Source organism: Aquarana catesbeiana, linkage group LG10, assembly GCF_042186555.1.
Source record: "Aquarana catesbeiana isolate 2022-GZ linkage group LG10, ASM4218655v1, whole genome shotgun sequence".
Taxonomy (NCBI): domain Eukaryota; kingdom Metazoa; phylum Chordata; class Amphibia; order Anura; family Ranidae; genus Aquarana; species Aquarana catesbeiana.
Genome location: NC_133333.1, coordinates 21,308,147 through 21,325,048, shown reverse-complemented (window position 1 = coordinate 21,325,048; position 16,902 = coordinate 21,308,147). Strand labels below are relative to the sequence as shown.

At 42.5% G+C, this 16,902-nt stretch overlaps 1 protein-coding gene across 1 annotated transcript in view; it reads left to right on the top strand.

The window, feature by feature from the left end:
- Nucleotides 1-3,665: 3,665 nt before the first annotated feature.
- LOC141110435 (uncharacterized) overlaps nucleotides 3,666-16,902 on the top strand; it is an 82,589-nt gene continuing 69,352 nt past the window's right edge. Inside the window, exons 1-2 of the mRNA XM_073601781.1 lie at nucleotides 3,666-3,814; nucleotides 15,913-16,029. Coding sequence (XP_073457882.1) covers nucleotides 3,763-3,814; nucleotides 15,913-16,029 — 169 coding nt within the window. The 5' untranslated portion in view covers nucleotides 3,666-3,762. The remainder of the gene's footprint in view (nucleotides 3,815-15,912; nucleotides 16,030-16,902) is intronic.

Here is a 16,902-nt window from a genome sequence, read left to right as displayed (position 1 = left end):
TGTACAACAGTAAAGAAAAGCACATGGAGCAGCACGAACATAATAAAAATAAAGATTAGGAACACAGGACAACTACTTACTTTTTTGCAGCACTCTCCTGATCCTTCTATACTGATCCTGCTCCCTGATTTTGAGGTCCAACCACCGCTTCCTCAGTTGATCCTTGGATCGCTGTACCCCAAAATTCCTGTGCAGACTCTTCACAACTTTCGCCATGATCTTGGCCTTTCTAAGATTTGGGTTTGGGTAAGGTCCATGCTTCCTGTCATAGTCGGCCCTTTTTAGTATGTCAACCATCTCCACCATGTCAACAAAGGACATATTTGATGCCTTAAATCTTCTCCTCCGGTATCGGAACGTTTCTGGCTCCGGGCTTTCCTCCTCCTCGTTGCTGCTATTAGCATGCACTTGTTGTGTCTCCGCCATGTGCTCTTCCCCACTGCGCCGAATGAGAAGGGGCAGGGAATAGACTAGAAAGAACGTAAGGGGCGGGCGGAGTTTCACGCATGCGCAGTGTATATAAAGCGTAACACACGTGCGTCGTACGTACGATCTGTGAGCGGAGGAAGGAGTATTGGAAGCGCCGATCGTGATAACGAAGGTACCATTTAAAGTTGGGTCTATACTGCTTATAGATTGAGGCCTATATTGGGACAAGATTAGGAGACTTTAGCCTGACATTAGGGTTTGTCTTGTGTATTGCAGATAAAATGGATGGCTTCAATGACCACAACTTCCTCCCCCTGTTCATAGGCAAATACAGGGAGCTGCCCTGTCTGTTGCAGGTGAAACATCCACATTATAATCATAAACAAAAGAGGCAGGCAGCGCTGGAGAAACTACTGGAGTTGGTGAAGCCGGTGGTCCCCACAGCAACCATCCCCTATTTAAAAGCCAAAATTGGTGGCCTGAGGAGCACTTATCTTAGGGAGCGCAAGAAGGTCCAGGATTCCCAGAGATCCGGAGCTGCAGCAGATGATGTTTATGTCCCCAGGCTGTGGTACTATGAGAGACTGCGATTTCTGTCAGACCAGACTGAAGTCAGGGAATCCCTCTCAACCCTACCATACACTCTTCCTTCCACCCTATCTTCCACCCCAGCTGAGGCTTTCGATGTCCAACCTGGGACTTCCAGCCAGGAAGAAGTGGAGGAGCCCAGCTTGAGCCAGGTATAGCATTCTTCTACAGATTTCTGGTCAATAAATAAATGATGTTTACTAGATGTTATTATTGATCACTAATTGCTGATTTAATAAAGTGTTTTACATATCAGTCGACAGTAGTGGGCAAAAATAATTGGGATAAGAATGAAAAATGCTGGGCTCAGAATGATAGTCTGTTCTATTTATTAACATTCAATTTGCAACAGTCATGAGATGAAAATTGTGTGTGATTGATGAAGAAAAAACTAAAACTATGTCCCTTTTTCATACACAGGAAGATCTCAGCCAGGAGGAGGCTGTGGAATGTGGCAGCCAGGAGGAGGCGGGGGTAAGTGGCAGCCAGGAGGTGGTCCGGCCCAGTAAGAGCCTCATAGAATCGCAAGCCCTCCGCCTTCCAAGCAAAAGACCCAGGAAGGGGAGTAACGTGGAGGAGTCAGTGCTCAGGCTGATTCAGGAGGCTTCTGCATCCCTCAGAGCCACCCCCACTCGTGAAGAGGCCTTTGCCTGCATGGCTGCCACCAAACTGCAGGACATGCAGGAGGGCCAACGCCTCACGTGTGAGGAAATCATTTATAAAACATTAAATAAGGGGGTGAGGGGTGAAATCACACCCAATACCCACCTGAGTGAGTTGCATCATCCTCCTCCTCCTCCTGCCACAACTCCAACACCACAGACACAGCCTGGAAGGAAGAGTGGAAGGAAGTCAAGAAAGTGATGACCTGGGTTCAGTCTGGTCTGACAAAAGATGCAGGCTCTTGTATGACCACAGCCTGGGGACATACATGTAATCTGCTGCTGTTCATGATCTCTTGTACTTCTGGACCAGTTTGTACTCCCTTATATATGGACTCCTCAGGACACCAATTTTGCATTAAAATAATTGATGTGTGCCCTGGGGGCCAAAGGCTTCACCAATTTCTGATGTTTCTCCAGCGTTGCCTCCCTCTTTCTTTGGTTATGACCCCTTAATATTTTTTTTTTTTTTTTTTTATAATACTCGCCTATGTGTGTTTTCCTTGAAAAAGGACAGTTTGTTTGTGAGGAGGCAGGTACATTTCAAAAATACAATGTGAAATTAACAAGAGACACCAACACCAAGCAACCTCCTTGAGATTAAATAATACAAGATAATAATGGTGTTGTGGTAACTTGACACACAAAACACACCCAAAACTATACTACAGTATTTCAAAAATAAACAGGAGATCAGGATTTCAAAAACCAAAAAAAAATAATACAAAATCTAAAAACATTAAAAAAAAAATCTTTTCGGGAGATGTGACAAATAAAAATATTATATTCATGAAATCACGATAAATAATAAAGAAAGAAGTTTGTGAGAAGTCTATGTGAATATCAGTAGAAAAACAACTTCATTCTTCTAGCATTATAAAGAAGAAGAGAGTGCGCTGCATTAAACAATTTAAAACACTGCAGCGTGACGAAAGTGCTATATCCATTCCGAATGCTAATTTTACCAGACTGAGCAGTTCCGCCTCGGAATTTATTCTGAGCATGCGTGGCACTTTGTGCGTCGGAATTGTCCACACACGGTCGGAATTTACGCAAACGGATCTTGTTGTCGGAAAATGTTATAGCCTGCTCTCAAACTTTGTGTGTCGGAAATTCCGATGGAAAAAGTCCGATGAACCCCACACACTGTGGGAATTTCCGACAACAAGCTCCGATCGCACATTTTCCATTGGAAAATCCGACAGTGTGTACGGGGCATTAGACTTGTTTTCTAGCAATTTTGCACTTTGTATAATAGTAAGGATACCCACATTGATCAATATAGCACATAGCACTCATTTATTTTTGTATTCGGAGCATAGTGATATTAGCGCACCTTTTTTAGTAAATTGTCCGATCGAGCGTACACACGGTCGGATTTTCCGCCAACAGCCTGACATCCAACATTTCCCATTGGAAAATTTGGTCGTGTGTACGGGGCTTAAGGCAAAACGTGTGTTATTCTCAAGGCTTACCAGATGAAATTAAAGAAATGAAGCCCCCACAAAAAATAAAAGAAAATGATTGTAGCCACTATATCTAAGGACGAATAAACGGCAATAGATAAAATATTTGGTTTTGGTTTTTAATATAGTAAATGGAAATTGTCTTCAGTGCTGTTAGGTGATGCAAATTGTTCTTGCTCATCATGATGGGGCGTTTAGAGGCAGAAAATAATAACCAAGACGCCCCTAGAAGCAGCTGTAAAAACATCCAGTGTGCACAAGGCCCAAACCAAACAAGTATCAGTAAATGTGCTTTTTGCACATGATGAATTGAGAAATTGAGTATCTAGCTGACATAAAGGGAAGTGTTCTCAAAAGGGTCTTGCTCTATGTGGTGCAAATTGAAAATCATGTTTTAGTTTAATTTCTCATGATTATGAGAATAGAGGAAGACATTTCAAAGTTTTTTGTTTCTCCTTTAGATTTAGCATTCCGAGGAATAGAATCTGGAAATGTAAATATAATAATCTGTTCCAACAGGGCTACTCCCAAACTCAATAGTCAATTAAAAAAGCTGTTTTCCAGCACACTCGGTCAGTTCTTCCGACTCCAACCCAGAGATACAGCAACCGCTCATAATGACATCTCTTCTCCAATTTCTCTGTGTGCTCTCGGTTTTGGTAGCATCTGGTAAGTGCTTATTTATCTTTAAGAAATACTTCACAAATGTCTTTAAAAGAATGCACCTTTTTTCTTTCAAAGAATATTTGCCCCTTTTACAGATGCAACTCAGAAATGTAGAACATTATCTAACATGATTAAGCCAAAATTAGAAGAGAGGAGTTATCCTGAAGAAGGTACCTGGACATTTGGTCCTTTAAAGCACCCCAGGACCTAGAACTTGGAAATCCCATATGGAATTTGTTACATTTATCTCCAGATTAAAAGCCCCAGGGTATTGAATTATACAGTATAAATCCATATAAAGTTTTGGTTAGACTTGTACATTGCGAGGGGTTCAGAATTCATGTTATATCCAAATACAGACTTATACACTGAGCTCCTCAGATTCAGCAGATCCCGGAACATTTAGGAGAACAAAGACACCACTTAGGGAATGCTTTCACCTTGTTGCCAATGATTTACCAATTAAGACATTTAGACATTTAACGTGTTTATCAGATTGCTGGTATAGCCAGTACTTATTTTGTTTTTTTTTTTGTTTTGTTAAAATGTAATTTATAGCCACATTTTTTAGACTTTGGATGGAGTAGAGAAGGGCTTGGAATCCATCATATTTCTAATGCTGTCTGTGTCCCCACTGGGGTGATTCACCTTCTCTTTGTATCCTGTGAGGATTGTTTCCATTGTAGAGAGTGATGAGAAATCCAAAATGTTATAGTTGTAACAGGGACAGGATCTTCCAATGGGGACACCTGTTATGAGGACAATTCTCTAGATCCAGTGGGCTGCCCTCAGGGTATGCTGGTAAATCTGGTCCAATTCTATGCTGAACGCCATCCTGATATTATTATAAACTATTGTTCAAGCCCTGAAGAGGGGGGGAGACCTGAAACTTGCCCTGACATGATTTGGTTGTATTTGATTGTCCTAAACTTGAAATATTTAAAGCGGAAGTAAACCCATCCATAAAACAATGTAACACTCCCATTGGTTGTGCTCTCCACCATCAAATGGCTGGTGCCAGAAATGATCTAGTGTTCGATAGCTGATCAGTCCAGCCCACCCCAGGCATCACCACTGAATTCTGACAGCTCCTCTCTCTCTCTGCAAGCAGTTACAATGAAACTGCCTTTCAGTGCCCATCAGTGCTGCCAACTAGTGTCCATCAGTGCCACTAAATGCGGCCAATCAGTGCTACCTATCAGTGCCGCTCATCAGTGCTTTCTAATAATGCCAATCAGTGCCATCTATGAGTGCCAATCATTGCTGCCTATCAGTGCCACCAAGGAGTGCCAATCAGTGCCCATCAGTATGGCCAATCAGTGCCGCCTATGAGTGCCCATCAGTGCTGTCAATCAGTGCTGCCTGTCAGTGCCCATCAGTGCACTGAGTGCAGGGATGGGGAGATGAACTCAGCTGACAGGCACATTGTCCATGGGGTGCCGGCCTGGTGAGGCACAACTGAAATCTGTTGATGTTTATTAATGCCACACGACAATCTTTAGTATAATAGGTAATCACCACACTACTATTTACAATAAACTACTGGAGGTAAAATAAAAGTGTCAGTAAAAGGCCTGCCGCTAAGCACTGTTATGTGTTCCCACACCACAATTTTTTTTAAAGTGCATCACTAACCTACTAATCAATCAAAAGAGAAAACAAATCAGCGCAATAAAATAACACTAAAATATTAGCTGCTGAACACCAAGGGTCAAAATTTCAAATCCCTGAAGTAAAATCATTAGAAAGACATTGCAGCGCTAAATAAACAAGTCCATAACGAAAAATAATGAAAAATAAAAATAAAAAGAATTAAAGTAATATTTTTCATTATATATATTTTTTTATTTTTCATTATGAACTTACTAATCAATAACTTAACAATAATGGTGGAACCCTTTAATGTATGGAAATCTCAATAAATTTCAATATTACCACAATACCGTAAATAAAGATACAGAACCTCTGCGCTACTATAAATCTGAAATGAATACAAAATAAAAAATATATATACAAAGAATGTGGAGATGCTGCAAAATCAATATAGTGATCACTAGTCACCTAAATAAACTAGAAAGTATATAATTAAATTATATGTGATCTTGCGCATAAATCTCAGTTAGCAGTGAATGGTTGAGAAAGGTGCTGAAAATAATCGTGTGTGCGACAAAGTCACCAACAAATGATAAAACTTTCCACCAATAAACTCATATACAAAAAATGTGCTCACATGTGTAACAGAATAGGAATGATCAATACATAACACAATACATGTGCAAGCTATAAACATCAAAAAAGGGGGTGTATATAAAGAATGTTCATAAAGTGTTCAAAAATGATGTGCAAAACACCCAATGTATCCAGTCAAAATACTAAATAAAGTTCCCATAAAAAAATTAAAAAAATAAAATAAAAAATTCCAATGTGTAAAACTTTCAAGAGTCTTCACCAACAGATGAAAAGTAGATAATGTGTTCACCGTGGTTCAAATGTTATCCCTTCATTGTGCTCCCATTGCCCTTACCTTGAGGGCATGGATCAAATGCCTTGAACTATTCCTAGGACAATCACCTCGGTGTTGGAGCCCACACTCAAACTGGATAGGGGATGTTTTCTTGATGCAATAGGTGAATATCTCCTCCAGCCCGGTATCCGGATCCACATGTAAAGGAATAGTCTCCAATAGTGTATAACCACAAAAGACCAATTTATTAAAGATAAAAATTATGCTTACATCAATCAAATGACGGATAAGCCAAACAAAGACCAGAAACAGCGTGTTTTCGCCACCTCATACGTCACTTCCGGTCCGCGGTGACCACTTCCGGTTCGCGGTAAACTCCCGGTTTGCGGTGAACGGCTTCCGGTTATGCGTTACGTCACACCCTCGTGACTGAAATCGGATGGCGATGCGGGGGTAAGGAGGGGACGTTAATGCATAATTTTTGGTCCTGCCCCAGAATAGAGAACTTTTGGAAAGAAGTCCGGAGAATTGCTAAAAAATTTAGCGATCAGGAGATTCCGGAGGATCCATCTTTCTTCCTCTTACAAGGTACTAAAATCCCAGTTAAATCATATAAGAAATCTATTCTATGTCACCTGCTGAATGCAGCCAGAGCATGTATTCCACTCACTTGGAAGCAGACACAACCACCAACGGTAGGATTGTGGCTTAAAAGAGTAGAGCAATTGAACCTTATGGAAGATTTGGTTTGGACATCCCGGCAAAAAAGAGGGACTTATCTGAAAACATGGTCTCCATGGAATCTTTTCATTGATACAGAAGAGGGAAATACCCTTATAGATGTAAATCTTAATGACTGAAAATAGAAGATGTGGCCATTAGATTCTTAGTAAGGGAGGGGGTTGTGGGGGAGAGGGGAGGAGGAGGGGATGGGGAGGCGGGAGAGGGGGAGGTGGGAGATGGGCTGTGCCCCTCCTTTTTTTTTGTGTGTATTGTTTTGTGTTTTTTTTTTGTAAATATAGAGGTAAGAGAGAGTTAGACACTTAAGGAAAATATAGATAGAATCCCCCAGGACGGAGTTGGAGATATACTTTAATTAAGGGCGGGAGAGGATCTCTGCCTTAATGTGTTTGGGGGATTGTAATGAGGTTTTGATTTTGTTGTAATTAGAGAGCATGGTCTTGGCTTTAGAAGAAAAATAATTTATTTGTATATTAGATTAGCATATAGATATGCATAATATGTTATATTTGATGTTGGTAAAGTGTATGCCTTTCTTCCTCTTAAACTAGTAATAAAAATATTAAATATGACAATATAGTGTGTGTGTATGTGTGTATATATATATATATATATATATATATATATATATATATATATATATATATATATATAGGGCTGCGGAAATTAAAGATTAATTCCTCGATTAATCGTTAACTCTTTCGATCGGTACTCATCTCTCCGCCGGAGAAAAAAAATGCTGCTGAATGGGGTTGTGCTGTGGTGGACTTGGCTGGGTGGTCTGTGGGCTGAGTGGTCTCCTGACAGTTTTGGGTGGTCTCTTTGCTGGGCAGTGGCACGCTTTGCTGGGTAGTCTCTTTACTGGTAGTGGTATTTTTACTGGGCAGTCTCTTTACTGGACAGTCTCTTTGCTGGACAGTCTCTTTGCTGGGCAGTCTCTTTGCTGGGCAGTCTCTTTGCTGGTGGTCTTTTTGTATTTGTGTGAACTGTGAAGTAAAGTAATGGATTGTGGAAACTAACTAGTGTCGGGTGATTGCATATAGTGTATACCACATTTACCATTGACTAATGCAGAGTTATGCAGAGTTGCAATGCAAGGAGATCAGCTAAAAGTTGTTGGATCTGTATGTGCGTAATAATTAATCAAAATTAGTCGATAAATAGATTAATCTAACATGAAAATTTTAATCAGTAACAGCCCTAATATATATATATATATATATATATATATGGCAGTCACCCTTTTGGAATGATATGGATTTCTGCACAAATTGGTCATAAAATGTGATCTGATCTTCACCTAAGTCACAACAATAGACAATAGACAATCACAGTCTGCCTAAACTAATAACACACAAAGAATTAAATGTTACCATGTTTTTATTGAACACACCATGTAAACATTCACAGTGCAGGTGGAAAAAGTATGTGAACCCTTGGATTTATTAACTGGTTGAACCTCCTTTGGCAGCAATAACTTCAACCAAACGTTTCCTGTAGTTGCAGATCAGACGTGCACAATGGTCAGGAGTAAATCTTGACCATTCCTCTTTACAGAACTGTTTCAGTTCAGCAATATTCTTGGGATGTCTGGTGTGAATCGCTTTCTTGAGTTCATGCCACAGCATCTCAATCGGGTTGAGGTCAGGACTCTGACTGGTCCACTCCAGAAGGCGTATTTTCTTCTGTTTAAGCCATTCTGTTGTTGATTTACTTCTATGGTTTAGGTCGTTGTCCTGTTGCAACAACCATCTTCTGTTGAGCTTCAGCTGGTGGACAGATGGCCTTATGTTCTCCTGCAAAATATCTTGATAAACTTCGGAATTTATTTTTTCTTTCGATGATAGCAATCCGTCCAGGCCCTGATGCAGCAAAGCAGCCCCAAACCATGATGCCCCCACCACCATACTTCACAGTTGGGATGAGGTTTTGATGTTGGTGTGCTGTGCCCCTTTTTCTCCACACATAGTGTTGTGTGTTTCTTCTAAACAACTCAACTTTGGTTTCATTTGTCCACAGAATATTTTGCCAGTACTGCTGTGGAACATCCAGGTGTTCTTGTGCAAACTGTAAACGTGCAGCTATTTCTTTTTTGGACAGCAGTGGCTTCCTCTGTGGTATCCTCTCATGAAATCCATTCTTGTTTAGTGTTTTACGTATTGTAGATTCACTAACAGGGATGTTAGCATATGCCAGAGACTTTTGTAAGTCTTTAGCTGACACTCTAGGATTCTTCTTCACCTCATTGAGCAGTCTGGGCTGTGCTCTTGCAGTCATCTTTACAGGACACTACCTGGACAATTTGTCTTACCATGGACTGATGAACAGCAAGGCTTTTGGAGATACTTTTATAACCCTTTCCAGCTTTATGCAAGTCAACAATGCTTAATCTTAGGTCTTCTGAGAGCTCTTTTGTGCGAGGCATCATTCACATCAGGCAATACTTCATGTGAAAAGCAAACCCAGAACCGGTGTGTGTTTTCTTATAGGGCAGGGCAGCTGTAACTAACACCTCCAATCTCATCTCATTGATTGGACTCCAGTTGGCTGACACCTCACTCCAATTAGCTCTTGGAGATCTCATTAGTCTAGGAGTTCGTATACTTTTTCCACCTGCACTGTGAATGTTTACATGGTGTGTTCAATAAAAACATGGTAACATTTAATTATTTGTGTGTTATTAGTGTGTTATTGTGTTTTGTGTGTTATTAGTTTAAGCAGACTGTGATTGTCTATTTTTAGTGACTTAGATGAAGATCAGATCACATTTTATGACCAATTTGTGCAGAAATCCATATCATTCCAAAAGGGTTCACATACTTTTAATTGCAACTGTATATATAATATTTTTAAATTTTTTTTTAAGCAGAGGTCCTAGAGAATAAAATGGCAATTGTTGCAATATTTTATGTCACACAGTATATGCACAGCAGTCTTTTAAATGCAATTTTTTGGGGAAAAAATACAACTTAATGAAAAAAAAAACCACAATAATTACCACAATTTTGTGTAATGTGAAAGATGATGTTACGCTGAGTAAATAGACCAACCTGGTCTCTGCATCGTGACTGTTTCCGTTGCTACCACACACTAGTGGAGTATTAGCGTAGGGTATAGCACAACGCAGTCCTATGGCACACTGACACAGGACCTCAAAAGATGTTAGATGGCCATCCAGGCCGTCTTTAAGGCAGGGCAAAAGGGGCAGCTGCCACAACAATGATGGGGCCCAAAGCAGCTGCCTCATGCTTGCCAACTATCCAAATTTAAATTCCTTTGTTCCTTTAAGTTTTAGTCCTGTGCTGTGTCCTGATTGCCGTGTACAGATGACTCCCCTGCAGACCCTGTGTTTACATGTCAATAACCTGCATTGATATGTAAATAGCGGCGACATTAATATGTAAATAGCCCCAGACCGGGGGCATCGATATGTAAATAGAGGCGGCATTCATATGTATATCGTGCTCCATGAGGTCATATCCACCATCACTTCTGCAGAATGCTGCCCACTGGGGAGGTAAAGGGCCAAGCTGGAAAGTCCTGCCTACAATTGTGGTCATTAACCCTTTTTCAAAATACCACAGCATTGTGAATTTTGGTGCACGTGAATACGCACATCTCAGCAGATGCATGAGGGTGTCATTAACAATTAAGGGCACTACTGTGTATCTGCTAAAGGGCAGAACATTTCTATGGTGTCATGAAAGTGATTTTGTATGCGTTCCCAACACACACAAATGTGAATGCAGGCTAAATGTCTCAGTTACATTGGTGGTCAGTGTAAATCTTCTCATTACATTGGGGTTTGGTATACAATCCTTTCATTCACACTAGTGGCCAGTGTTAAGGTCCCACTTACATTGGTGGTCAGTGTATCCCTCCTTACATTGGTGGTTACTGAGAATGCTCCTATTACATTAGTGGTCAGTGTAAATCCCTATTACATTGGTGGCCAGTGTAGAAACTCCTCTTTTTATATTGGTAATCAGTAAAAAAATCCAAACTTGCATTTGTGGTCAGTTTTGAAATCCTCCCTTACTTTGGTCGTCCATGTAGAAGCCCCCTTTAAATTAGTGGCAAGTGTAAATCCCCCCCCCTTACATTGGTGGCCAGTGTAGAAATTTTGCTTTGTTGGTTGTTGATGTAAATTCCTCCATTACTTTGGTTGTCAGTGTAAATTCTTATTACATTAGGATCAGTGTACATTTCCCTTTACAAGCGCAGAGTTGCCCTTACACTGGTGGTCAGTGTAAATCCCCCTTTACATTAGTCAGTGTAAACCCCCCTAACATTGGTGGTCGGTGTAGAAGTGTCACTTTACATTGGTGGTCAGTACAAATTTCCTCGAAAATTGTTGTCAGTGTAAATTTCTTCTTACATGGAGGTCATTGTATAGTATATCCCCCCTTTCGGTAGTGGTTGGTGTAAATGCACCTATTACATTGGTGTCCATGTAGAAATCCCTCTTTTTATTGGTAGGTGATGTAAAACCCCCTTTTACTTGGTGGTCAGTGGAAATTCCCCTTTACATTGGTGGTCAGTGTAAATCCCCCCCTCACATTGGTGGTCATTGTAAATTCCCCATTACATTGGTGGTCAGTGTAGAATCCCCCACTATATACTTGCCAAAGATTTCCAGCTTTGCTATTCATGATTTAGAATTTGCCACAGTGCACTGCCTCCAAACTAATCCCATCCCCCAAACCACTGCCACTGATCCCCTCAACCCCCCAGTGATGCCACTGATCACACACCAGCCTCCCCCAGTATTGCCACTGATCCCAGAAGTTTTCTGTCTGTTGATGGGTTCCCTCACCTCCCCAGTCTATGATATGCAGGCAGTGAGGAGATGATGTACTGTAATTTTTAGCAACCAATCGGTGAACAGTAATGATGTGCACTAACCTTTTGCAACCAATCATTGAGAGGTAGGGATATGCAGTAACCTCTAGTAACCTCTAGCAACCAGTGAGCAGTAATAATGTGCAGTAACCTCTAGCAACAAATTGGTGGTGTGGTTTGGGGTAGCCCCCCAAAACACCTTGTCCCCACGTTGATGAGGACAAGGGCCTCATCCCCACAACCCTGGCTGGTGGTTGTCGGGGTCTGCGGGCGGGGGGCTTATCGGAATCTGGAAGCCCCCTTTAACAGGGGGACCCCCAGATCCCGGCCCCCCCTGTGTGAAATGGTAAGGGTACCCCTACCATTTCACTAAAAAACTGTCAAAAATGTTAAAAATGACAAGAGACAGTTTTTGACATTTCCTTTATTTAAATGCTTCTTCTTTCTTCTTTCTTCTATCTTCCTTCATCTTCTTCTTCTTCTGGTTCTTCTGGCTCTTCTGGTTCTTCCTCCGGTGTTCTCGTCCAGCATCTCCTCCGCGGTGTCTTCTATCTTCTTCTTCTCGGGCCTCTCCGCACCCATGGCATGGGGGGAGGCTCCCGCTCTTCTCTTCATCTTCTTCTCTTCTTCATCTTCTTCTCTTCTTCTCTTCTTCTCTTCTTCTCTTCTTCACCTTCTTCTCCGGGCCGCTCCGCATCCATGCTGGCATGGAGGGAGGCTCCCGCTGTGTGACGTGTCTCCTCTTCTGACGGTTCTTAAATAACGGGGGGCGGGGCCACCCAGTGACCCCACCCCCCTCTGACGCACGGGATATGACGGGACTTCCCTGTGGCATTCCCCGTGATGTCATAGGGAAGTCCCGTCAAGTCACCGTGCGTCAGAGGGGGGCAGGGTCACCGGGTGGCCCCGCCCCCCCCGTTATTTAAGAACCGTCAGAAGAGGAGACGCGTCACACAGCGGGAGCCTCCCTCCATGCCAGCATGGATGCGGATTGGCCCGGAGAAGAAGATGAAGAAGAGAAGAAGAGAAGAAGATGAAGACGAGAAGAAGATGAAGAGAAGAGCAGTAGCCTCCCCCCATGCCATGGGTGCGGAGGGGCCCGAGGAGAAGAAGATAGAAGATGCTGCGGAGGAGACGCTGGACGAGAACACCGGAGGAAGATTCAGAAGAACCAGAAGAAGAAGATGAAGGAAGATAGAAGAAAGAAGAAGCATTTAAATAAAGGAATTGTCAAAAACTGTCTCTTGTCATTTTTAACATTTTTGACAGTTTTTTAGTGAAATGGTATGGGTACCCTTATCATTTCACACAGGGGGGGCCGGGATCTGGGGGTCCCCTTATTAAAGGGGGCTTCCAGATTCCGATAAGCCCCCCGCCCGCAGACCCCCACAACCACCGGCCAGGGTTGTGGGGATGAGGCCCTTGTCCTCATCAACATGGGGACAAGGTGTTTTGGGGGGCTACCCCAAAGCACCCTCCCAATGTTGAGGGCATGTGGCCTGGTACAGTTCAGGAGGGGGGGGCGCTCTCTCGTCCCTCCCTCTTTTCCTGTGGCCTGCCAGGTTGCGTGCTCGGATAAGGGTCTGGTATGGATTTTTGGGGGGACCCCACGCTGTTTTTTTTTTTATTTTGGCGCGGGGTTCCCCTTAAAACCCATACCAGACCTCAAGGGTCTGGTATGGAATTTAGGGGGACCCCCACATCATTTTTTTTTTTAATTTTGGCCTTGGTTCCCCTTAATATCCATACCAGACCTGAAGGGCCTGGTATGGAATTTAGGGGGACCCCCACGTCATTTTTTTTTTTTAATTTTGGTTCGGGGTTCCCCTGTGGGGAATTTCCATGCTGTTTTTATCAATGAACTTTTATGTGTGTTGTCGGACCGGCAATGCATTAATAGCCATGAGTAGTTTTAAATGATTTTTTTCCTTTGAAATGTCATTTTGCTGTCAGACTGTTCTAAACATGGGAAACATGCGCCCCTTTACAGGCATACTATAGACACCCCCAGCTACGAAATTTAAAGGGATATTACACTTTTATTGTTTGACTTTAACCACTTCAATACAGGGCACTTATACACCTTCTTGCCCAGACCAATTTTCAGCTTTCAGCGCTGTCGCAATTTGAATGACAATTGCGCGGTCATGCTACACTGTACACCAAACTAAATTTTTATCATTTTGTTCCCACAAATAGAGCTTTCTTTTGGTGGTATTTGATCACCTCTGCGGTTTTTATTGTTTGCGAAACAAATAAAAAAAGACTGAAAATTTTGAAAAAAATAAAAGTTTTGCTTTTGTTTTTGTTTAAAAATTTTGTAAATAAGTACATTTTCTCTTTCACTGATGGGCACTGATAAGGCGGCACTGACAGGCACTGATAAGGCAGCAGCGATGAGGTGGCACCAATGAGCAGGCACTGACGATGGACACTGATATGCGGCACTGATGGGTACTGGTAGGCGGCACTGATGGGTGGCACTGATATGTAGCACTGATGGGCATTAATAGGTGGCACTGATGGGCATTGATAGGTGGCACTGATGGGCACTCATGGGTGGCACTGGGTGTCACTGGTGGGCACTGATAGGTGACACTGATGGGCACTGATAGTCTGCAAAGATGGGTTCTTATGGGTGGCACTGATGGGCACTGATAGGCGACACTGATGGGCACTGATACGTGGCACTGATGGGCACTGATACGCGACACTGATACGCGGCACTGATAGGCATCCCTGGTGGCACTGGCAGTGGAAAGCATTGGAGTGGGCACTGATTGGCAGCTGCCTGGGCATTGATTGGCAGCTGCCTTTGCACTGATTAGTTTTTCCCTGGGGCTCTAGGGGGCATACCCGGTGGTCCAGTGTGGCTGGTTTCCCTGGTGGTCCTGGGTGGCTTCCCTGGTGGTCCTGGGCAGCTTCCCTGGTGGTCCTGGGTAGAATCCGAGGGGGGGCTCTGCTGATAAACAATCAGCACAGACCCCCCCTGTCAGGAGAGCAGCCGATCGGCTCTCCTCTACTCGCGTCGTTCAGACGCGAGTGAGGAAAAGCCGATCACCGGCTCTTCCTATTTACATTGTGATCAGCCGTGATTGGACACGGCTGATCATGTGGTAAAGAGTCTCCGTCAGAGACTCTTTATCTAGATCGGTGTTGCGGGGTGTCAGACTGACACCCCTCAACAACGATCGCCGCGATGCACGCCCCCGGGGGCGCGCAGCAGCTCAATATCCTGAGGACGTCATATGACACCCAGTCAGGTTATTGAAACCACTTTGCCGCCGTCATTCTGCTATATGGCGGGCGGCAAGTGGTTAAGCATTATTAAAATCACTGCTCCTGGAAAAAATGGCCGTTTTTAAAACTTTTTTTGCATTGATCCATGTCCCCTGGGGCAGGACCCAGGTCCCCAAACACTTTTTATGACAATAACTTGCATATAAGCCTTTAAAATTAGCACTTTTGATTATTCATGTTCGTGTCCCATAGACATTAACGGTGTTCGCGTGTTCAAACAAACTTTTTTCCTGTTCGCATGTTCTGGTGCGAACCGAACAGGGGGGTGTTCGGATCATCCCTACCAATCAATATACGCTTATTGAATTTTTTTTTACCTAAGACATGTGGCTGAATACATTTTGGCCTAAAAGTATGACTAAAATTGAGTTTATTTGGGTTCTTTTTAATAACAAAACGTAGAAAATATAATTTGTTTTTCATCTTTTCATTTTTTATATCGCTAAAAATAAAAATTCCACAGGTGATCAAATACCACCAAAAGAAAGCTCTATTTGTGGGGGAAAAAAATGGACAAAAATTTCGTTTGGGTACAGCGTTGCATGACCACACAATTACCAGTTAAAGCAGCGCAGTGCCAAATTGTAAAAAAAAGTGCTCTGGTCATTAAGGGGGGCAAATCTTTCTGGTTCTTAAGTGGTTAACAAACATATATTTTCAGGAAATTAATTTTAGTGCAAACACAACTTTTTGGTCAAATGTAAGGATTGCTATGATCGATGCTCATTCTGTAGTTTTTTTTTTCTCTCTTTAGGATACTCGCTCTCTTGTACACAGTGTTTTTCTTCATCAGACTCATGTACCGGCACCAGTGAGACTTGTCCTTCTGGCTCTGTGTGTGGAGCTGTATACACAGTAACCTGGGCTCAGGGTAAGTTATTCAATAAAAATGCTATGTGTATTTGATGTCAGAGTTTCACAAGCGTCAGTTCACACCAGAGGCCCCCGGATGCTTTGTTGCTCCAGAGATGTCTATTTTTATGTTTTATGAACACAATCTATAATTAGCTTTTAAAGTAAGGTACACATGGAAGATCCTCACACAGTACAAATGCATTGCTCGCAACTGTCCCGGATTTTGAGGGACTGTCCTGGATTTTGAGGGACTGTCCTGGATTTCGAGGGACTGTCCCGGATTTCGAGGGACTGTTCCAAATTTGGGGCAATGTCCCTCTGTCCCTCTTTCCACCTCATTTGTCCCTCATTTTGGTCTGATCTATATAGTTGTATATAAAATGCACTTTTTATCTTTCAAAAAGTGTTTTCATCCAAATTCTAAATCGCTGCATTTGTAAATATTAAAAGCCAATATAAAGGAATAGTACTGGTAAAAAAAAAATCCCTTGTGGATTTAATTAACCTTTTTTTAAAATTAATTCTCCTTTAAGGGGGTGTGGCAGGGGGCGTGTCTTATGCCTACATAGTTTTGCTAGTAGGTGTCCCTCATTCCCATCTCAAAATGTTGGGAGGTGTGCAAATACCAGTCTTCTGCCCCGTACACAGCGTTGGATTTTCCTACAGAAAATGTTCGATGGGACCTTGTTGTCGGAAAATCCGACCGTGTGTAGGCTCCATCGGACATTTTCCATCGGAATTTCCGTCACACAAAATTTGAGATCTGGATCTCAAATTTGCCGACAACAAAATCCGTTGTCGGAAATTCCAAACGCGTGTACACAATTCTGACGCACAAAGTTCCACACATGTTAGGAATCAAGCAGAAGAGCCGCACTGGCTATTGAAT